The following is a 23,913-nucleotide window of genomic DNA, read 5'->3' as shown; positions in this document are numbered from 1 at the left end:
GGTCTTTGTAATTACTGCTATGTTTCAGGGAGCTGGGCAATTAATAAAAATGAGAGAACTGATACCTTTAAGTTATGGTGCTGGAGATGAGTACTGAACATACTGCCAAGAAACAAATAGGCCTGTCCAAAACCAAGGTGCTGTCTGAAGGAGGATTCTGAAACTCTGTCTCACATATTTTCATCATGTTCCCAGGAGGGGCCAGTCTTTGGAGAAGGGCATCATGCTTGGAAGGGTGGCGGGATAACACAGGAGAAAAGTACCCTGAATGACATAGACTGACACAGTGACTGGGGTAACAGTGGCGGGTGTATCAGAGACAGTGAGTTTGGATTAGGGTAAAACAAGCTGCAGAGCTACTGTGGATAGAGTCACTCTTTGTCAGAGGAAACTCAACAGCACATGACAATAACAGATAGATGATAGATAGATAGATAGATAGATAGATAGATAGATAGATAGATAGATAGATAGATAGATAGATGATAGATAGATAGATGATCGATAGAAAGATAATGCTATATTATCATCATTTCAAATAACAGCAGGTTGACACATTGTGTCAGAATTTACAGATTAAGAAGCACAACTGGCCATCTACTTCTGATTTAACAAGCCTTTGCAAATCCTATAAATAATAGAATAACATTGTTGCGTTAAGTGATAGAAAATGAGTAACACAGGTTGGAAGGCACTCAAAATGCAACTAGGGAAGTTGCTTCCTCAGAGTGTGTCTACTTTATTGATACATTTTTTATCCAGTTAAGGACCATCATTTGCTATTGTAGCAAGCCTCAAAATAAAGAGAATGAGCTGCGCACATTCATTAATAATTGAAATGTGGGATGTATTAAATATAGATCTAGAAAAAAATGGAATTTAAAAAAAATTAAATCGGATGCAAAAAGAGTGAAATGTTAGGCATTACTGAGCTGAAATGAACTGGTAATGGCCATTATGACTCTGATAATTACATGATTCACTCTGCTGGAAATGGTAAACAGCAGACAAATAATCTTAAACAGAGGAATGGCCTTAAAAGGAACAGAATGTAATTATTATTAAATTCATTATAAAAAAGAATATTTTAAAACTGATCCTAAAATATAATGCTATGAATTATAAGATACTATCAATATGCATTGAAAGAAGATATGTTAATACAACTACTATTTAAATATGTACCCTAACCACTAAAATCAAAGAAGAAACTAAGGATTGTCACTAAATTGTGCAGACTGATGTGTATCAAACTTGTGATCAATGTGCATTAATAATAATTACTGACTTAAAGAAGAACTTGTTGTTGTTAAGTTGAGCACAACTTATAGTGACCCTATGAACAAAAGGTTTGAACTCTGTTCTATCCTGTACCATCCTTACATTTCCTGACACATAAAGAGTCTATTGCAGCAGCCACCAAACCAATCCACCAGACTGAGGGTTGCCTTCTCCTTCATCAGCCTTCCATCCTTCCCATCATCATGTCCTCTTCAAAGAATATCACATCCTGGCAATACGTCCAAAGTATGTAAAGTCTTATTGGAAAATATAGTCTTGGTGGTAGAAATAAAAGCTGTGATCTAATGAATGAATATTATTCAATCGATGATTTATTCATTGCAAGTATCTTTTTTAAAATTTTATTTTATATTTACTTGCTCACAAAGTTTTGTAAAGATTTTGTTTCACACTATTCTTTATTACCATATTTCATACAATCATTCCCATATATTATGTTTTATAAAATCAAGCACCTTCGCACATTGCCCAACATTAACCATTCTTTTCAAAATGCTGCCAGATTTTTCTCATTTCCTTCACTCATCCCTCCATCCTCCAAACTGTCTAACTCTGTGTTTTCACCCCTACCCAGCCTTGCCTCTCTGCTCCCACCACTTTCCCCTCTTGAGTCTCCATACATGTTTTAATAGCTATCCTTCTAGTTTTATAATAATGATCTTCTGCAGATTTGTCCTTATGAGATTTAATTCACTCAGCATCTTTAAAATAAATGGTGAAAATACATACACACTTCACTTAATGAACTGCACAAGATTCTGACTGACAATGTCTTTAGAAAGAAAAGGTGGAGAACCTCAATATTAGCAATCAAGACACCTCCAGAGACAACTCTGGAACAACTCATCAACTACTCATATGCAAGATTAAACTGAAGCTAAAGAAAATGAAAACAAGTCCAGAAGAACTAAAATACAACTCTGAGTTTATCTCACCTTAATTTTAAAACCATTTGAACTCCAATGTCCAAAGACTAGATAAGCTGTGAGATGACATCAAGGATATCACCCATGAAGAAAGCAAAACATCATTACAAGGTAAGATAGAAATTAAAGGCCAAAATGTATGTCAGAAAAGACTCTGAAACTAGCACTGAAGTATAAACAAGTCACAGCAAAGGAAAGAAATACTGAAGATAGCTGAAAAGAAGTTTTCATAGGTAGCTCAAGAAGACAAAGCAAAATATTTTAATAAAATGTGCAAAGAAAAATCTAAAGGAAAGGGAAGGTACTGACATTTCCCTGGATATAACTCCCTCCACTTGAGAATCCTTACCTCCAAGGCTGCAGGGCCATCCCAGGGGCCAAAAAGCACAAGAGAGTTTTGGACACAGAGCCACAAGCAGAGGAATGACTTTTGAAGCTTTCTCAAATGACATGTAGAGCTGCAAAAAAAGAGAGCTGACTTGAAACCCCACCAGATAGAAAGTGCTTGAGTGGAGCAACTGGTCTTATCCTACTCAGCCACTCCACAGACAAAGGAGAACAGCAGAGTTTGGGACAAGGGATTTACATTAAGCCGAGATTCCTGGAGGGCAGCTGTGCAGAACTGAGAGAACTTGAAGGATTTTATAAAAAGCAAATGTTTCCAGAAATGACTTCCAGTAGAGTGGGTGGCTCACTGATAGATTGAACATTTTAAACTTATAACTAAACAATAACATTATAAACAAAAGAATTACCAACAACTCATGCAGACACAATAGCAATGGCCTAACACACTTAACAAGAAAAACTTCACATAATATCAAGAAAGCAGCAGGAATCTTCAAACTCTGTAAAAAAGCAAATTCAGTCTTTTCTAAAAAAATCAGAGAATACTGCAGATGCAATGACTACCCCAGAGTCAAGAAGGCAGATGATATATTTTAATATGGAGATATTCAAATAGCCATGAAAGAGGTACAAATGATGCAAGAAACAATGGAACGTACCAATCAAGGGATGACCCTAGAGGCAGAAGACCAGAAGAAATATATTGATGAGGAGTTTTTTGAACAGCTACAGAAGAAGGAGCAAATAATGAAAGATACAATGGAAAACACTTAGAAAGCAAAACCTCCAGAGACAGGGAGACAGAAGAAATATGTAGATGAGGAGGAACTTCCACAACTATAGAAGAAAATATAAAAGATGGAAGAAAAAACTGAAACTATGAATAAAGAGGCATAATAACTTAAAAAAAAAAGAAACCACAAAAAAAAAAAAACAACCCAATATCCCAAGTAGAGAGAGGGCACAGCCAACACAGTACTGGAAATAAGAGATATACATTAAAAGCACTCCAGAATATTAAAACTGAAAAGCAGAAGTATCCAACATGCTTGAGAGACAAAAAAGTAAAACAGAAGAGATGCAGCAGAGTCAGTGAGACAAGAGCTTCATTGAAAAGATACTAGACAAAAAAAAAAAAAAATCAGAGATGAGAAATTAAAAAAAAATAGCATGATGTGAGATGACATAAAGGGAACAGCATATATATGACGGAAATTCCAGAGTATGAGAAGGTCAGGGAAATTACTGAGAACATTGTAGAAAAGATATTAGGAGGAAAAGTCTCAGGTATCATGAGGAACGAGGAAATGTACATTCAAGAAGCTCAGTGAACACCAAATAGACTAGACAGGAAATGAAGATCGCAGTCAAATTCTTCAAAATAAAAGATAAGGATAAATTACTAAAAGCAGTCAAGAAAAACAAAGAGTCACCTACAAAGAAAAAAAACCAGTAAGACAGTTCTGATTTTCCGCAGGCACCATGTGAGCATGAAGCCACTGGAATGGCATACGCAAAAAGTTGAAAGAAAGCAAGGGTCAACTGAGGATCCTGTACCCAACAAAGCTCCCAATCATGAATGAAGGTGAATCTCATCCTTTGTAGAAAAGAAAGAACATAAATAATTTGTAAAAACAAGATGGAATCTATAAGAATTTTTAAGGTAGGTCCTTCACACAGAGTACTACAGTGCTACTATAACCAGAAACACACACAAAAAAAGAAACACAGCAAAATGCAATGATAAAACTTGGCCTGTCAAAAATTAAACTTAATGAGAATAGACTAAATACACAAATCAAGAGATAAAGAGCAGAAAAGAGATGAAAAAATCAAAGCCCATCAAGATGTTGTCTACAAGAGATACATCTAATAAATGAAGAGAAAGATAAACTCAAAATTAAAGACTGGAAAAATAAACCATCAAATGGCATCCACAAAAACAAAGTGGCAATAACAATCACTGATAAAACAGACTTCAAAATAAAAGCCACCTTCTAAAAGGAAAGGCACTATAAAATTATTAAAGGCATAATAGACAACATTGGTCATCATCTATGCATCACATGATGAATCTTCTAAACACATAAAAACAATTGTTAATAAAATTGAAGAAAGAAATAGACAGTACCACAATAGTGTTAGAAGACTTTAACACACCACTCTTGCCAAAGGATAAGTCAACTCAAAAGAAAATTAAGAAAGATGCAGAAGATCTACCCTACACACTCAGCCGACTCAATCTTGTGGATGTAATCTGAGTATTGACCAACTAAAACTTAATTCACTTTCTTCTCAAATGCACATGGGATATTTTCTGGAATTGATGACCTATTACTGCACAAAGAAAGTCTCAATAAATTAAAAACAAAAACCAAAACATTGAAATAATAAAAGTCTCATCTCAGACCACAATACAATAAAACTAGAAATTAACCACAGGAAAGTAAAGCTTACAAACCCACCTCTCTACTAGAACACGATTGGGTTATAAAATAAATAATGAAATAAAGAGGTTCCATGAAACTAATGAAAATACAATGCACCAAAACCTCTGAGATGAAGGTAAGGCAGTCCTCAGAGCCCAGTTCACAGCCATAGACAAACATAAAAGCAAAAGCAAAACAAAACAAAACCCAAAAACAAAGAAAACAAGAAAAAAGCAAAGTTAATAATCTAACTCAACACTTACATCAAATATAAAAAGAACATCAATCTAACCCCACAGCCTCTAGAAGAAAGGAAATTATAAAAATAAGAGCTGAAATAATGAAATAAAAAGCAGAAAAACAATTGAAACCCTCAAGAAAACCAAAAACCGGGTATTTTGAAAGTGTCAATAAAACTGGCAAACCACTGACAAACCTAACAAAAGAAAAGGAAGAGAATAAAACAACTATGAGATATCATCTCACCCCAGTCAAAATAGCAAAATTTAACAGAACAGCAAGCAACAAATGCTGGCGAGGTTGTGGAGAAACTGGAACCCTGATTCACTGTTGGTGGGAGTGTAAAATGGTGCAACCCCTGTGGAAAGCAGTATGGCGCTTTCTCTAAAAGTTGCAAATAGAGATACCATTTGACCCAGCAATTCCACTACTGGGAATATACCCTGAAGAGACCATAGCTGACATCCAAGCAGATATATGCACACCCATGTTTATTGCAGCTTTGTTCACAATAGCAAGGAGTTGGAAACAACCTAAGTGCCCATCAAAAAACGAATAACTAGAGAAGCTGTGGTATATTCGCACAATGGAATACTATGCTTCATTGAAAAACAAGGAACTCATCCAATATTATTCAAAATGGTTGACTCTGGAGAACATTATGCTGAGTGAAATATCCCAGTCACAAAAGGACAAATATTGCATGATGCCACTGTTGTAGAATGGGACTAACCTCGGGGTTGGGGAGAGACTGAGTAAGATGGGTTCAGTAATGTATACTGCACTGAAACAGAGGAGGGAGAAAACTGTTTAAAAGAGATATGTGACTAGGTATTTCTGTCATCACAGGTGTCTAGAGCAATGGCTACATGGTGGAGGGGACCTGGGGGAAGGTTTGTAAAACAATGAAAGAATCTTTTCTTTTACTTTTCCATAATTTTGGACTCATGTACTTATAACTTGTCAGTTAAATTTGTGTCTTCTAGGTTGCAACCCCCCCACGATACATCTTCAAGGATATGAACATGTACGGCTAAGCACAATTAATAACAGTGCATCTAAACTCCAAAATCAATCTCCATAACAGTCTATGTGTTTCCTACTGCCAAAGGGGCCCTTTAGAGTAGTGAGAGAAGATCTTCACCCTGAAACCCACAGCGTCACTTTTCAGCAGGAAGTAGCTAATAGAATACGCCATCCCCTTTTCCTTATGAATCAGGGTGAAGTCTCTCTCAGGGAGGAGTGATAGGGAATGGCAAAGGACACACTGACAAAGGAGATTAATCAGAACTGGCTTTGACAAGCACTGTGGCAATCAGACAATTAAAACAGACATTCGGAGGGCGGGAGAAGAAGAACAAACTGGGGAAGAGGGTAGAGAGAATGGTACAGCAATGAAGGAATGAAAACCCAAAATCCCTGTCAATGTTCATTAAAACTAATAAAATTTAATAATTTTTTTAAAAAAAGAAAAGGAAGAGAAGACACAAACAGCTTGATTAAAGAATGATAGAGGTTACCTTATAATAGAGCCAGAGGAAATTAAATCTATAATATTGTAATATTATGAAAAGCTATGTTGCTGTTGTTGTTGATGATGTTAAGTGCCATTGCGTCATAAACGACTCATAGTTGCCTTAGGAATGAAAGACCTGAACACTTGTATAAATTTCACTGTTTCTCCAAGTTCATAAAAAAGCAATACTCTGATTAATTTGAAAATCTAGAGGAAATGGACAAACGTGTTGAAACCAATGTCCTACCCAGATTGACAGGATCAGATGTAGAACACTTGAACAGACCCATTACAAAAAAAGAAATTGAGTAGGTCATAAAAAGACTCACAGTAAAAGTTCTGGACCTGATGGCTTCATGGCTGAATTTTATGAAACATTTACAGAAGATTTATCACCAATTATACTCAAATTATTTCAAAAAACAGAAAAGAAGGGGGGGAAAAAGAACACTCCCAGACACATTCTATGAAGTAAGCAAAACCCTAATACCGAAACCAGGCAAAGATTTTAATAAAAAAGAAAACTAAAGACCAATATCTCTCATGAACATAGAGGTTAAAATCCTTAACAAAATCCTAGTGAATAGAATCCAAAAGCACATTAAAAAAAAGATCATCACCAAGTGGGATTCATATGTAAGGGTCAACATAAGAAATACAATCAACATAATTCACCAATTAACAAAGCAAATAACAAAAACCATATACTCTTAGCAATTGATGCAGAAAAAGTATATGCCAAAACCCAATAACTTTCCTGATTAAGACACTCAGCAAAATTGGAATAGAAGGGAATTTTTTCAATATAGTGAAAAGTATACATGCAAAAAAAAGAGCAAAATCGTTCTCAATGGAGAAAGACTAAAAGCATTTTTGTGTAATCAGGACCCAGACTAGGGTGCTTACTGTCACCACTTCTGTTCTATTTTGTATTGGAAGTGCTTTCTAGAGGAAATAAAAGAAGAAAAGAGAAGGAAATAGACAAGAGAAGGGATAAAAGGCACCAAGATCTGCCAAGAGATGGTTAACTCTTATTGTATGCAGCTGATATGACAGTGTACAAAGAAAACCCCAAGGACTCAACAAAAAATGTTTCAGAAAGTAGACCTATTTAGTAGAGTGGCCAGATACAAGATGAATATTCAATAATCAGTGGGATTCCTCTATAGTAACAATGAAAAGTAAAAGGAAACCAACAAAGCAATATCATTTAAAACAGGCGACCATAAATTGAGATACTTGTGAGTGAACCTAATTAAAGACACAAAAGACATTTACAAAGAAAACTATAGAATATTTCTGCAAAATGCAGTAAAATATCTAAATAAATGGAAATATGTATCCTGTTCATGGATAGGAAGACTCAATACTGTGAAAATTACAATCCTATAAAAATCAATCTACATGTTAAATACAATTTCAATACAGATACCAAATTCATTTTTCAAGAAGATTCAAAGGGAAACTGTCAAGTGTATTTGTAGAGAAAATAAAGCCCAGATAATTAAAGCACTTCTGAAAAACAAAAATGAAGTGAAAGGCATAGCATCCCCTGATCCTAAACCTACTATAGAACAGGAATTACCAAAACAGCATGGTACTGGTACAATGACAGACACAAAGACCAATGGAACCGAGTCAAGAAACTAGAAGTGGACCTCTGTATCTACAGTCAACTGATATTGGACAAAGAAAAAGAACAAATCAAATGGGGAAATGGCAACCTCTTCAACAGATGATGTTGCAAAACTGGACTACCATCTGCAGAAAGCTGAAACAGGATATGCATCTCACACCATATACAAAATCATCTCATGGTGTATCAGAGACTTTGAAGTAAAGCCTCAATCATGAAGTTCATCAAAGACAAACTGAGATGAAGCTGAGAAGGCCTATTCTATGGCATAAGGAAACTGACAAATACATTGATAAATATACAATCTGGAGAGGATAAAGTTGATGAATCGGACTTTCTAAAGATTAAATCTTTGTACTCATAATTTTTTTTTCAATAGGGTGAAAAGAAAACTTACCAACAAGGAAAAGACGTTTTGCAATACCATCACAGACAAGAGTCTCATAACAAAAATTTATCAAATACTCCTGAGCCACTAGAAGAAAAAGTCTAACAACCCAATTACAAAATAAGCAAATGGCATGGAAAGACTTTACACAGAGAAAGACCTTCAGATGGCCAACAGATACATGGAGAAAGCTCAAAATTACTGGCAATAAGAGAGATGCAATTATTACCATCTGAGAAATTTTAGCCAGGCCCCAATCTATAAATGTTAGAGAGAATGTGGAACATTTAGAACTCTCAATCACTGTTTGTGGGATTGTAAAATGGTACAACCCCTCTGAAAGGCAGTTTGGCATTTCCTCAAAAACTTAACCATAGAAATTCCATATGAGCTATTTCACTTCTAGGAATATACCCCAAAGAAACTAGAACTGAGACACAAATGGATATCTACACACCAATGTTCATAGCAGTGCTATGAAACATCACAAGAATATGGAAACAATTCAGATGTCTAACTACAAATGAATGGATTTAGAAAGTGTAGTACAGTCATTGAGATTGTACACAGCTTTAGTTTGCTTGGCTCCGTAGTCAACAGTCTTGGCACCAGCAGCCAGGAAATGAAAAGGCGCATTGCCATGGGAAAGTCTGCTGTTGGGGATCTCTTCAAAGTACTGAAGAGCCATGGTGTCTCTCTGGAGACTAAGGTGCGTCTGATACAGGCTATGGTCTTCGCAATCACTTGTTATGCATCAGAGAGTTGGACAATGACCAAGGAGGATAGAAGGAGAATTGATGCCTTTGAGCTGTGGAGAAGAGTATTGAGAATATCATGGACTGCTAGGAAAACAAACAGATTTGTCCTGGAAATGGTTAAACCAGGTGGCTCCTTGGAGGCAAGGATTCTGAGGCTCCGTCTAACATACTTTGGGTGTGTTGTGAGAAGAGACCGGTCCTTGGAGAGGGACGTCATGCTTGGGAGGGTGGAGGGACAGCGCAGGAGAGGAAGGCCCTCTATGAGGTGGATTGATTCAGTGACTGGGATAATTGGGATGGGTGTGTCAGAGACAGTGTGATTGGCACAGGACAGAGCGGAGTTTAGGGCTGTTGTACAGAGGGTCACTATGAGTTGCAAGCAACTCGACGGCACATAACAACAACAACAGTACAGTCATATAATGTAATATTATGCATCATTCAGGAGCAATGATTTTTAAATTGTCCTACATAACTTGGGCAAGACTGGAGAGCATTATGCTGGGTGAATTAAGTTTCATAAGGACAAATACTGCATAATAACATTATTGTAAAAGCAGAAGTATAACTAGTAAAACATATATAGGGACCCAAACAAAGATGGAGTGTAAGAAAGGTTAGGATGGGTTGGGGCAAATGCAGATTTTGGTAAATGCAGGGAGGGAGTGAAGGAAATTGGAATGATTTGGCAGGGACTTGAAAAGATTGGGTAATGATGGGCAAAGTCCAATGGTACTTGAGTTTATAAAACATGGGGATTATTGTATGAAACACAATATGATGGAAGAAGAGTGTGAAACACAGTGTATAAAAACTTTTTTGAGCAAATCAATATTTAAAAAAAAAAGGTGTGATATTTCTAAACTGAAAGCACAGAAGAACAAATACAAACCTTGAATTGGCAGTACTAAAAGGTCCAATGGGTAAAAATATTCAATGATGCAGGAAAGTCAAAAGAAAATGGAAGGAATATACAGAATCACTATACCAAAACATTCCAAACCCTTCCTGAAAGTAGAATATGATAAAGAAGCAATGGTACTAAAAGAAGTTTAAGATGTAATGACAGCATTGGCAAGAAAGAAGATATCAGGCTTAATGAGATACCAATAAAATGTTTCAGCTCACGAGTCTATGGCAATGGATTAAAAAGATCTGGCTAATCAACTGGAAGATATTTATTCCCATTCCAAAATAAGTGATCCAGCAGCATGAAAAAAATATCAAACAATATGAAAAGAATGAGAATCCCAGAACACTTTATTGTGACCAGCAGGCAGTCATCAGTACAGAGCAAGAAACACCACATGATTCAAAATAAGGAAAAGTGTCTGTGAGGGATGCATCCTATCTCCGTATCTTTTAAATCTATATGCAGATCAGATCATCTGGGATGCTGAGCTCTATGAGGAGGAATGTGATATCAGGATCGAAGGAAGACTCATCAGCAGCCTGTGTTAAGCAAATGATAAACTTTCCTTGACGAAAGTGAGATGGACCTGAGACATTTGCTGCAGAAGGTCAAGAATGGGAGCCTTCAATTTGGATTGAAGTTCAACATCAAGAAGACAAAGATAGTTACTCCTAGGCCAATTGGTAGCATCACTATAGATGAAGAAGAGATTGAGATTGTTAACAGATTCAGCTTGCTTGGCTTTACAAGCAACACTCTTGGTTGATCAGTAGCCAGGAAATCAAAAGAAAAACTGCACTGCAAAAATCTGCTGTCAAGGACCTCTCCAGAGTACTGAAGAGCAATAATGTCTGTCTAGAGACTAAGGTGCACCGGTTTCAGGCCATGGTCTTAGGAATTACTTGCTATTCATCAGAGAGCTGCAAAATAAATAAGGATAACAAAAGAAGAATTGATGCCTTCGAGTTATGATGCTGGAGAAGGGTGCTGCATATACCATGGACTGCTAGGAGAATAAACAAATCTGCCCTGAAGAGAGTAAAACCAGAATGCTCCTTGAAGACAAATAATTTGAAGCTCCATCTCACTTACTTTAGGCTTGTTACCAGGAGAAGCACATCATGCTTGGGAGGGTGGGATGACAGCACAAGAGAGGAGGATCCTGGATGAGATGGACTGATTCAGTGATTGGAGTTATGGGGATAGCTGTGTCAGAGACAATGAAATTGGCTCAAGATAGAGCAGGGTTCAGAGCTATTGTATATAGGGTTGCTGTGAGTTGCAGGCATCTTGATGGTATATAACAAGAATAACAACATTAATACTATATGCAACTTAAATTTTCTAAAAGTTCTTTTTAAAATGACCATTAAAATTATTACAAAAAATAAAGCTTAAGAAGAAGAAAAAGATCCCCAAAAAAAGATAAAAAAATACTGTTACTGTACAACAAGGAACTGCCTGAAATATAAGCTGGATTCAGAAAAGGCCATTGCATATGCTGGTATTAGATGAATTTTGGCTGAAGACAGAGAAGACCAGATAAATGCTTAGTAGAATTTATTGATTATGCCAAGTAATTTAACTGTTTGACATAATAAATCAAAGACAGCATTGAGAAGGTATCTTTAAAGACTAATTGCTTCGGATGAATCTAAAAATTAGACAAGGAAAGAGGACGACAGAACAATCAATGCCTCTGAATTGTCAAGTTGGAGAATACTCTTAACTTCACTATAAATTCTTTAATATTGAAACAGTGCTATAGTTAAATTTACCAGAGAAAACTTGTTTGTTGTTGCGTGCTCTCCAGTCACTTGCGACTCATAACAGCGCTATGTACAACAGTTCCAAAGCCTGATTTGATTTATCTTGAGACAACCTTATTGTCTCTGACACACCTAACCCCATTACACGAGTCACTTAGTCCATCCATCTCATTAAGGGTCTTCCTCTCTTGCACTGTCCCTCCACTGTCCCAGAATGATGTACATCTTCAAAGACTGGTTCCTCTTTTGAATATGCCCAAAATTTGCCTCCAAGGCATAGCTTCATTTCACCCTCTCCAATACAAACATATTTGTTCTCCTCGGAGTCTTCTCCAGTACCACAGATCAAAAAAAAATTAAAAAAATGGAATATGATTTAATTATAATATATTCCATTTAAACCCAAACTCACTGTCATGATGTCAAATTTCACTTATAGAGACCCTCTAATAAATTTCCAAGGGTACAAATCTTAATGGAAGGAGATTGGCCATTTTTCTGTCAAGGGACTATTGGTTTATTCACAAGAGAGTGAGTACACTACCAGATATGTGTGGAAGTGTAACTACTGTGTTCCATAGAGGCAAGGACAGTAAGGCTTTATTTAACATACTTTGAACATGTTATCACCAGGAACCAGAGGTTAAGGGTGGCATCGTGTTTAGAAAAGTGGAGAGTAAGAACAGAAGAAGATATTCAAGAAGAGGAATTAATACTATTAATGCAACAATAGGTTGAAGCACTGAGGAGACTGTAGAAGTGGACTCAATGGCACGTAACTCCATTTGCAGTAGTAGTCATCATCTATCAAACTCTGAGATAGAAAATGTTAAAAATATTTTTATTAATATCTATTTAATATTTAACTCTATCATATAAACATATTCCTTAACCTTAATTGATCTGTGAATCAAAGGTACAATTGAAGTCAAGAAGGACTATATTCTAGAATGAAAATGCATAATCCCATCCACAAAGGCAAGACTACAAAGTTCAAATTTAATATTTATTTTCCTTGTATGTCTATTTGGAAACTTTAAAGATTCTTTATTTTTAGTAAGTGCACTATTCGTTTATGTAAGTTTTTTTTTTTAAAATGATATTATAGTTAATACTGTAGTATAGTTCATATTGTGGTTCATATAGTAATAACAAGCATTTGGCTTTTTATTATTATTATTATTCAAGTCTTAAAATATGTTAACAAAGGAGTTCAGAATGTTAGGGAAATAGTACATAATACAATTTTAAAATAATAGTTTAACAACAGTATTATTATGTGCTGTCAAGTCAGAACTGACTCATAGTTGACCCTCCAGCAAGTTTGAAGAACCTACAAATTGCGCAAGAGGAATTGCCCATTTTTCTTTCACAAAGCAGCTGGTGAATTTGGACTGCATGCCTTTGGGTTGTCAGTGGAACTCCTTTTAGGAATATTTAAATAAAGGCCTAGTAACTTTTCATTAGCAAAGACCCTTGCCCAGTAAATTTTAAGTGGTTTTCATCTGAATAAGACCTTCTTGGCTGATCAGCTGGAACATTTTTGAAGCATTCTACTGGAAGCACGGAGATCCAGATGCACTTACATTTGAACTGTGATTGCTTCCACTAGTACAGACGACATCTTGTTTTTGAATAGTTAGTACCTCTTTTGTTAGCTTCAATCGGACATCATAGGCATTTTCCAACCCTTCGTCATACAACAATGCAATACCAGTTTTAGTCTGTGGAAAGAAAGTAGAGACACAAATAAAATTGTTTGGAATAAGAAAATAATGTCAAAGCATAAGCTGTATCCTCTTGATAAATCACTAAAAGGTATATATATTTATATGAACATAAGATCCATATTTATACTTTTTGGATTTGTATGTACTTAGCACACACATAGACACACCTAAACTATGGACTTTTTAGTCACTGGTCCAAGATACGATTTAGAGGACTAATATGTGTTTTCTTATGTTTTAAATTACCCCCCAAAACCAAATGACATCAAGTCAATTCCAATTCACAGCAATCATGTAGGATAGAGGAAAGTTTCTTTTGAGAATCAGCCAGGCACATCTTTCTCCCTTGAGGAGGTAAGTGGGTTTGAACTTTCAACCTTTGCTAGTAATTGAGTGCCTTAAAATACCTACCAACAGAGTTCATTTTTAAAAGTTTCTAGTTCTTTTAAAATTACAATGATTTTATTAAATCTTTAAATCAATTTTTCTGCATTCAAAAAGAAGAATATATTCACTTCAGATAAAGCTATCTGAATGGAAACATTAAATTCAAAAGAATTCAAATATCTGATGATGAACTGGTTGTCTGAGTTAGAAAAGTCACAAATTGAAAATGGTAAAAGCATTTACTCCATGATTAAACTAATTAAATAAAAATAAACAAATTCTAGCAATATGCTGTCTCTGATGAATTAGATTGGGTGAGAGTGAAAAATATTTGTCATTCCTTTTCCCAAGAAATATCATTTTACTTGGTCACAAAATATTAGTCAAGAAGGAATTTAAAATTTTTTAAATTTTTTTTTAATTTTATTTTATTATTTTTGTGTGCGTGTACCGTCAAATCAGATCTGACTGGTACAGGAGGAGATTGCCCCTCCTTCCCCGGCAGAGCATCTGGTGGAGTCGAACCGTGCACCTCTGGGATTGTAGTTGCAGCTTCTTGCCACCAGGCCACCAGAGCTCCCCTAGGAATTTAAAATTTTTAAAGAACCCAAATGCATCAGATTTTCTTAATAGTTAAAGAATGCATTGAGTCAGAATGGCATCTTTGGACAAACTATAAAAACATGTCTCTTTGGAAAACTTGAAAAAGGCACTTTTATTGGCCGACCAATTAGAAAGCATGTTCTTGTCATCAGGTGCTCCTGTACCAGAGCACATTTACTAGTAAAAGAGGAGTAGAACAAGAATGCTAACCCACTGAGCATCCAAGATTATGTGCTTTGTGCAGGACACAATCCGCTCAGCTTTAGGAAAGAGCCTTCCAAATCAGTGATTTCTGAAAAGTCAGAAAGATTTAGCTGTTTACAAAGTCAAAGCAGAATGTTTCAATTCCCAAGGGGTGAACAACAAAGAGCACAGCTGAAGCCACAACTCAAGTCAGCAGAGACAGAGGCTGCGGCCAAGCTATGCAGAATCCATCCCTTTGGGCACTAATGAAAACATAGACTATTCAATCTACCAGCTACTTCATGGAAGGAAGGGGTGGCAGTCAGCTTCAGCAAGATTTACAGCCGTGGGAACCCTGTGGAGCAACTCTAGTTTATCCTTAATTGTCTCTGTGTGTTGGAATCACATCATGGTAGTACCTCACTTCCTCCCCTCCCCTTTTTTGCATACTTCCGGTTTCTAAGAAATGAGTAGACAAAGTGAGCATCAGGATTTTACATACTTGGCTGCAGATGGGAATAAAATACTCTTAAAAATTATTCATGTCTAGGCCATACTTGAACTTGGATCTAACTGGTATGAGGCTCACTGAGAAAAAGAAAAACTCACCAAATTAACCTATTATGTCGCACACTTTCAGAATGAAAGACATAATCTAGAACTTATTGATATTTAACAAATGGTCTATAGGCAGGTAACAAAGATATTCCTGGAACCCAGTAAAAATGCAGATTCCCTTTGATCAACAGAGCCAACCCCAAACCAAAACCCAGTGCCATTAAGTCTATTCCAAATCATACTGAACCTCCATTGGGTTTCTGAGGCTGTAAACATTGACAGGCAGAGATTTTCCAGCCTTTTCTTATAGAACAGTTGGCAGATGTGAACTACAAAGCTTTCTCTTGCCATCACAAAACAACAAAGATCCCTAATCAACTGATTAGTGCTGTTGTTGTTATGTGCTGGTGAGTCACCAATGACCCTATGTATAACACATCCTGAGACAGTCTCACTGATTTCAACACACATACCACCACTGCCCTAATTACTGTATCAGTTCATCTCTCTAGGGTCTTCTTCTCCTGCATTGTCTCTCCACTATTCCAAGTATGATGTCCTTCTCCAAGGACCAGACTCACCTGGACACATACCCAAATTATGTGAGACTGAGCTTCAAAATTCTAGTCTCCAAGAAGGAACTTAATTTCACTCTTTCCAAGCCAGACTTTTTTTTTTCTTTGTGGTCCATGATATGTTCAAGACTCTTCTCCAACCCTACAAGTCAAAGGCATCAATTCTTCTTCTGTCATCCTTAGTCATTGTCCAGTGCTCTGATGCATAGCAGGCAATTGTAAAGACCATGGACAGGATCAGGTGAAATTTAGACATCATCGCTTCTCAGTACTCTGGAGAGATCTCTGACAGCAGAATTTCCCAGTGTACTACTTCTTTTGATTTCCTGACTGCTGGTACCAAGAGTGTTGATTGTGAAATGAAGCAAGCTGTAATTGTTAACAACTTGAATATCTTCTCCATCTATCATGGTGCTGCCAATTGGCTCAGTAGTGAGAATCTTTGTTGTTTTTTTTGTTTTTTTTTTTTTTTTTTTTTTATGTTGAGCTCCAATCTGTATTGAAGACTACAATCCCTGATCTTCTGTAGCAAAAGCTTCAGAAAGAAGATGTTCAAGTGGCTAACAGACACATAGAGAAATCATCATTGCCTCTTAATATGTTGCTTCTTGAAATTCTTCTGTGTCAATCAATTCTTTTTTGTACAGTAACTCTGTATACACCTTCCACCTTCTTTTAATAATTACTGGATCATTCACTATTCCAACCAGAGCATCCCTAAGTATTGTAACTCAAGGCCTGAATTTGTTCTTTAGTTGTTTCAGCTTAAGACATGCTAAGTGAGTGCAACCCTTTGATTTTGAGTCTACAGTTCCTTGTGTATTTCATTATAATACTTTGTCTTCCCAAGCTGGCCTTTGAAATCTTCTATTCAGCTCCTTAACTTTTTTATTTTTCCCTTTGTTTTGGCTTCTCGGTACTGTAGCGCAATATTCAGAGTCTCTTCCGACATCCATTTTGGTCTTTTCTTCTTCCTCTGTATTTGTAATGTCCTTTTGCATTCTTCATGGGTTATATTCTTGATATCCTATCTACATATCTTTCAATCTCTATGCAGAATAGATCATTTGGTTGGCTGGGGTTAATGAGTAGGAATGTGGCATCATTGGAGGAAGACTCATCAGCAGGCTACATTATGCAAATGCAACAATTTTGCTTGATGAAAGTGAGAAGGATCTGAAGCAGTTTACATTTTTTGCCCATTCTAGAATTTGGTTATTAATCTTTTCCTTCTGGAGACCCAGGGGTATTCTGTAAACTTTTGCTATGAGACTTTGGTCCAAAATGGTATTGCCAAGTGTTTGTTCCTAGTTGGTAGACTTTCTTTTCACTACGCTGGGATCAGTTTTTGATGAGAACAGAGATTTAATCTTTAGAAAGTCCCATTCATCAGTTTTACCACAGCAATAAGAAAGATGAAAATCAAAACCACAATGTGATCTCAAACCCCAATAACAGTGCAAAAGTTTAGCAGGACAGCAAGCGATAAATGTTGGAGAGGTGGGAACTCTAATATACCATTGGTGGGATTGTAAAATGATACAACCACTCTGAAAGACAGTTTGGAATTTCCTCAAAGAGTTGAACATAGAAAATCCAAGTGATCCAGCTATTCCACTCCTGGGAATATACCACAAGGAAATTAGAAGTGAGACAGACACAAATGAAGAATTGTACACCAATATTCATAGCAGCACTATTCACCATCACAAGAACATGGAAACAGCCCAAATGTCCAACCAGAATAAAATAGACTGAAAAATTGTGGTACAATAACACAATGGAATACTACGCAATACTCAGGAGCATCACTTTAGAAAACCATCCTGAGTTGGGAGATGCTGGAGAGCATCATGCTGAGTGAACTAACTCAGTCTCATAAGGACAAAAACTATATAAGACCACTATTGTAAAAATAGATGGATAACTAGTAAAACATGTATGAGAGTTCAGGAGGGGGTAGTGAAAGGAGGGAGGATATACAGGAATTAAACCACAAGGTTGCACAGTTTGGTGGGTGGAACAAGGGAGGGGGAAGTAAATGAGAAGGATCCAGGTAAAAAAGACAGGGTAATGACGGGCAAGGTCCAATGGTTATTAATTTTATAAAAAATAATGCATGAGGATTGTATGAAACACAATGTGAATGACTAATAGTTTGAAACATAATGTATCTAAATTTTTAAGCAAACTAATTAAAAAATAAAATAATTTGTTGGAAAAAAGTGGCAATTGTAATGAAGAAAGAAGTACAGGATGCTCTGAAGGACTTGGAAAAAAAAATCAAGGCCCCAGGAATTAATGGGATACCAGCTGATGTATTTCAACATGCACATGCTACACTGGACATGTTCACCAGGTTGTGCCAAGAAATCTGGAGGACAACTGACTGGAAGAGATTCGTATTTATTCTCAATCCAATAAAAACTGATCACATAAATGTGGAGATTTTCAAACATTATAACTAATATCACATGCAAGAAAAATCCTGCTGAAAACTGTGCTGCAAACTTGACTGGAACAGTGTATCGACAGAGAACTACCAGAAGTACCAACTGGGTTTAGAAGAGGTCCTGGCACTAGACACATTATTGCCAATGTCTGATGGATCTTGGCAGAAACCAAAGAATAACAAAAGAATGTCTGTATTTCACTGACTATGCAAAGGTATATGACTGTGTGATAACAACAAATTGTGGTGAACTCTGATGAGAATGAGACTTCCAGATCACTTGATTGTGCTTATGTGAAACTTATACTTGGACCAGGAAGTAGTCCTCAGAACAGAGCAAGAAAACACTGCATGTTTCAAAATCAGGAAAGGATTGTTTCCATGTTGCAATGGTGAATAATGCTAGTATGTTCTTTGGTACAAGTCTCCATTTGTGCCTCAGTTCTCATTTTCTCACCGTATATTACAAGTTGTGGAATAGTTGGGCCATATGGAATTTCTATGTTCAGCTTTTTGAGGAAGTGTCAAATTGCCTACCAGAATTGTTGTTCCATTTTACAATCCCTCCAACAATGTATAAGAGTTCCTTTCTTGTCACATCTTCTCCAACATTTACTACTTGCTGCCCTGTTAAACTTTGCCACTGTTAATGCAGTGAGATGGTACCTCATTGTGGTTTTGATTTTTATTTCTCTTACTGCCAGTGATTTTGAGCATTTCTTCATGTATCTATTTTTCCTTTAAATATCTTACCCTGTGAAAATTATTTCCATGTCTTTTGAACATACTGTAATTCAATTATCAGTCTTTTTCTTGTGGATGCCTAGGAGATATGCAACCACAAATGAATGGATTGATAAATTATGGTACATTCACACAATGGAATACTACAGAGTTCACAGGAGCAATGATTTTGTAAATTATCACCTAACTTTGGAAGGACTGGAGAGCATTATGCTGAGTGAACTAACTCAGTCCCACCAGGATAAATATTGTCTAAAACCATTAATGTAGAATTAGCAAAAGGATTCAAGGCAGGGTGAAGGTGGAAGCAGAGGCCTGAGACATGTAGGGGGCAGGGAGGATTAATCATGAAGTGATATAATTTGATGGGGGGTGAGGAAAATTGGAAGAATCTGTTCTGGAAAACAATGCATTAAAATTTTGTATTAAGCTAGTATGATAAAAAGAAAAAAAGAGAGAAAGGGGGGGATCAGCAAAGGAGTGTGTCAGGGAAGTGTCCTGTCTCCATACTTTCTTAACAGAACAGTTTCTGCATTTTAATATTATTATCAGATGATTTATATGTACATCAATGTTAACAAATCTCTAGGAATATTTCCTACTGCTGCTAATTGCCTAACACAAAATTCTGCACTCTGATACACTATATTCATTTATTTAATAACAATGTTTAGTCATGGCTCTATTAATAGGCCCTGTTTATAATGACCACCTGACATAAATAATAGTAAATATTAACTGTAACTCATATATTACCCATTACTATAAAAAACCCTTTATTTCCCCCCTATTGTTCTTGTTATGTATGAGTCGGAACTGACCCATAGTTGACCCTCCTGTGGATTTTCAGAGGCAGTTAACTGCACAGGAGGAGATTCTCTTCCTTCCCCCACTAGATTTAAATTTAAAAATAAATATAAGAATTCTAAAGGTTCTTCTTAAATGCCATAGAACAGGTGTGTTCTCACAGGATTTCTCGTGTTACCCAGATAACTACCATGGGGCTGTAGCCAGAAATAATTGCCTTAACAGAATGACCTTTAAAACCCTGAATTAGTGCTGACTTCTTGTTGCTGGTCATAGTTGCCTTTTCTAGCTCTGGGTGACCTCATGTGCACAGTTTTCAAGGCTTCGGTATTTAAGATACAGACCTTCAGTCCTGTCTTCCACCGTGCATTTCAACCACAAACTTTTCAGCAAACTGTTAATCACTTTATGGTTTGCATCACCTCTATGCATTGAAACATGGATGCAGTTGTAAATATACCTTGTTCTTATTGGTGTTATAGGCCATCGAGTTACCTATGACCCACAGAGACCATACCTACAGCAGCTCTGAAGCCAGGCCTGTTTTGAGCCAGTCTCACTGATTTCCACATAGCTACCCTCATTACCCCAGTTACTGTAACAATCCTTCTCCTTCTGGTCTTCCTCTCCTGCACTGTCCCTCCACCCTGCTGAGCATGACACCCTTCTAAGGGCCAGTCTATACAGGCTATATGCCCAAAGTATGTGAGATAGAACTTTAAAATCCTAGCCTCCAATAAGAAGCTTGGTTTCACCCTCTCCAAACCGGGCTTATTTGTTTTCTTGGAGGTCCATGGTATCTTCAAGACTCTTCTCCAGCACCACAACTCAAAGACATCAATTCGTCTTCTGTAATCCTTCACAAGTAATAGCCAAGATCATGGTCTGAATCAGGCACACTTTAGTCTCTAGGCTGATACTGTTGCTTTCCAATAATCTGGAGAGTTCTTTGACAGCAGATTTTCCCAGTGCAATTTGTCTTTTGATTTCCTGACTGCTGGTGCAGTGTTGATTATGGAGCCAAGAGAGCTGAAAGTGTTAACAACCTTATTCTCTTCTCAATCATGGTGTTGCCAATTGGCCCAGTGGTAAGAAACTTTGTTTTCTTGATGTTGAGCAACAATCCATATTGAAAACTACAGTTCTTAACATCTGGCAGCAAGCACTTCAAATCCTTTTCAGTTTCACCAAGAAAGGTTGCATCATCTGCATAACGTATGTTGTTGGTTAGCCTTCCTCTAATCCTGATGTGACATTCCTCCTAATTAAGTACAACTTCCTGAATAATCTATTCTGAATATAGATTGAAAGGTTATGGAGACAGGATGCATTCTTGACGTACTCCTTTCCTGATTTTGAACCATGCAGTGTTTCCTTGCTCTGTTCTGAAGAATGTTTCCTGGTCCAAGTATAGGTTTTTAATAAGCAAAATCAAGTAGACTGGAATTCCCATTTTCCTTAAGCTTAGCCATTTTTTAATTCTTTTTTTATTCACATAGTCAAATGCTTTTGTATAGGTAATAAAATACAGACATTCCACTAGTACTCTTTAGTTTCTACCAAGAGCCATCTGACATTAGTGATATCTCTAGTGAAACGACCTCTTCTAAACCCAGATTGTATTTCTGGAAGTTCTCAGTCAATGTATCATTCCAGTCCTGTTTGGATAATCTTCAGTGGAATTTTGCCAGTGTGTTATATTAATTTTACTGTTCAATAATTTCCATACTCTGTTCGGTCACCTTTTTTTTGGAAAGGAAATAAATATGGATCTCTTCCAGCGTGTTGGCCAGGTATTTGCCCTTTGTATATTCACTAACTAGAAGATAACTTGAACCCAAATTCCAGGGTTGAATTCAATATTAAAAGTGACTGCTATTACAGATAATGGGACAGTGTGTCACCTTGATTCTTGCCCTTTTCCTTGCTCTCTCACACGATGAGCCCACTTCAAGAGATTAAGAAAAAAAGATGATGTAAACATCGAGGAATAAGTAAATATTTTTCACTGTGAGAAGGTGTAATTTTGCAAAATTGAAAAAGAAAAAAACAATCTAATAGGAAAAAAATAGAATTCCAACTGTGATGAAATATGGTGATTTAATTACATGCAATAAATATCCTACTTTTCCTCTGAGTTTGTACAGCACCTTCTTAAAGTATTTCTCTTAACACTTCCTACATTTATTTTAACATTTCCTGTATTTGCTTAAGTATCTCTGTCCCCACTTGACTCTGAACACCTACGAAGTGGGCACCGTTTCATTTTCTTCTTTGTTCTGAAAACTGGCAGCGCAATGCTCACCATGTAACAGACATTCACGCCATGTTGATGACATGAATATGGATGGAACTTAGAACGCTTGTGAGTTTAATTGGATCTCAGTTATGGTACTACCTGTATGATCCAAAAACACAAGATGTGTTTTGTTCTAAAGAATAAGGAACTGAGAAATTATACCTAAATGGTAACCTTTAAGTCACTCTTAGGTACAGAGGAAAAATTAGAAGCCTCACTCAGTTTCCATTTTAAATGTCTACTCAGGCTTTGGTATGATACACAACATGAGGGGCCAATTATGGTCAGTTCCCACTTTTTCCTTCTTCTCCCTTGTAAACGATCACAGTCAAGCTTAACTTCCCATTGTAGGAACTGCGAGACTTCCTGTATTCTTTTTGCCACTATTTTAGGATAACCTATTCTCAATAATAACTATTCTTTGAGATATCTTCTGTTTGATTGTCAATTCTTAATATTACTGCAGTATTTACATTCTTATTATTCACCTGCAAGGTGCTAAAACCCAACTGTAAAACCTTAACAAAACCCAGGCAATCACTGATTATTGATAAAATATTGTACAAAGCAGTTATATGAGTGTGTGTGTAAATGTCATCATTGTCAGTCCATAAAACACATCACTGCTTCCTCTGTAGGCTTTGTACTCTTTAAATGCCATCTACCATTCTATCTATCCACACCTTCAAATATCACTTCTTATGTTCAAGAAACCATCAACATGCATACATATATATCATAAACATACAAAAATGCTTCAGTCAGTGTATGAACAATGACTTAGTTCAGAGAGACGTGAGTTTTTGCAAGTGTAAATAAATGAAAAAGAAATAATCCCAAGACTCAAAAGTCAAAGCTAACATTTTGAAAAACCGTAAGTAGCTTGTAACAACAGTTATTTCATAATACAATTTTGTAGGTCATTAAATATTTGTCAAACAAGCTTCTATCCGGGAACTGCAGTTAATATTTAATCCCATTTCTACGATAAAATGTTCCACTTGTCTGATATCCTGTAAATCCTATTTCCAATTTATCCTAGTCTTGTGATAATTCATTCATCTACAAATACAAATGTCACTTACCATCCATGATAATGTCCATGAAATGTAACTCTATACATGTTTATACATGGAACTCTGCCGCTCTGTAGGACTCAAACACAGCATGCCTTCTAGTAGTTCAAATCCACCAGCAAATCCGTGGAAGAAAGAACCTTGGGTCATTTCTTTCTGTGTGCCTTTCAGCCTCAGAAACCCAATGGAGGTTCAGTTAAGAGTGGGTTTTAACTTAATATTAATGAGTGAGTTGGTATATTTATATATTCAGTATACATATATCAAAGCAATC

General features: G+C 36.4%; 1 protein-coding gene across 1 annotated transcript in view; it reads right to left on the bottom strand.

Annotated features, from left to right (window-relative positions):
* The window catches only part of SNTG2 (syntrophin, gamma 2), a 644,399-nt gene extending 623,861 nt beyond the window's left edge, over nucleotides 1-20,538 (bottom strand). Inside the window, exons 1-2 of the mRNA XM_006882917.1 lie at nucleotides 20,443-20,538; nucleotides 13,812-13,949 (exon numbers count right to left, since the gene is read on the bottom strand). Of these exons, the coding sequence (XP_006882979.1) occupies nucleotides 13,812-13,949; nucleotides 20,443-20,538 (234 nt within the window). The remainder of the gene's footprint in view (nucleotides 1-13,811; nucleotides 13,950-20,442) is intronic.
* Nucleotides 20,539-23,913: the final 3,375 nt, after the last annotated feature.

Source organism: Elephantulus edwardii, unplaced genomic scaffold (genome assembly GCF_000299155.1).
Source record: "Elephantulus edwardii isolate Elephantulus edwardi_28Jun2011 unplaced genomic scaffold, EleEdw1.0 scaffold00025, whole genome shotgun sequence".
Taxonomy (NCBI): Eukaryota; Metazoa; Chordata; class Mammalia; order Macroscelidea; family Macroscelididae; genus Elephantulus; species Elephantulus edwardii.
This window is presented reverse-complemented; position numbering and strand designations above follow the sequence as displayed.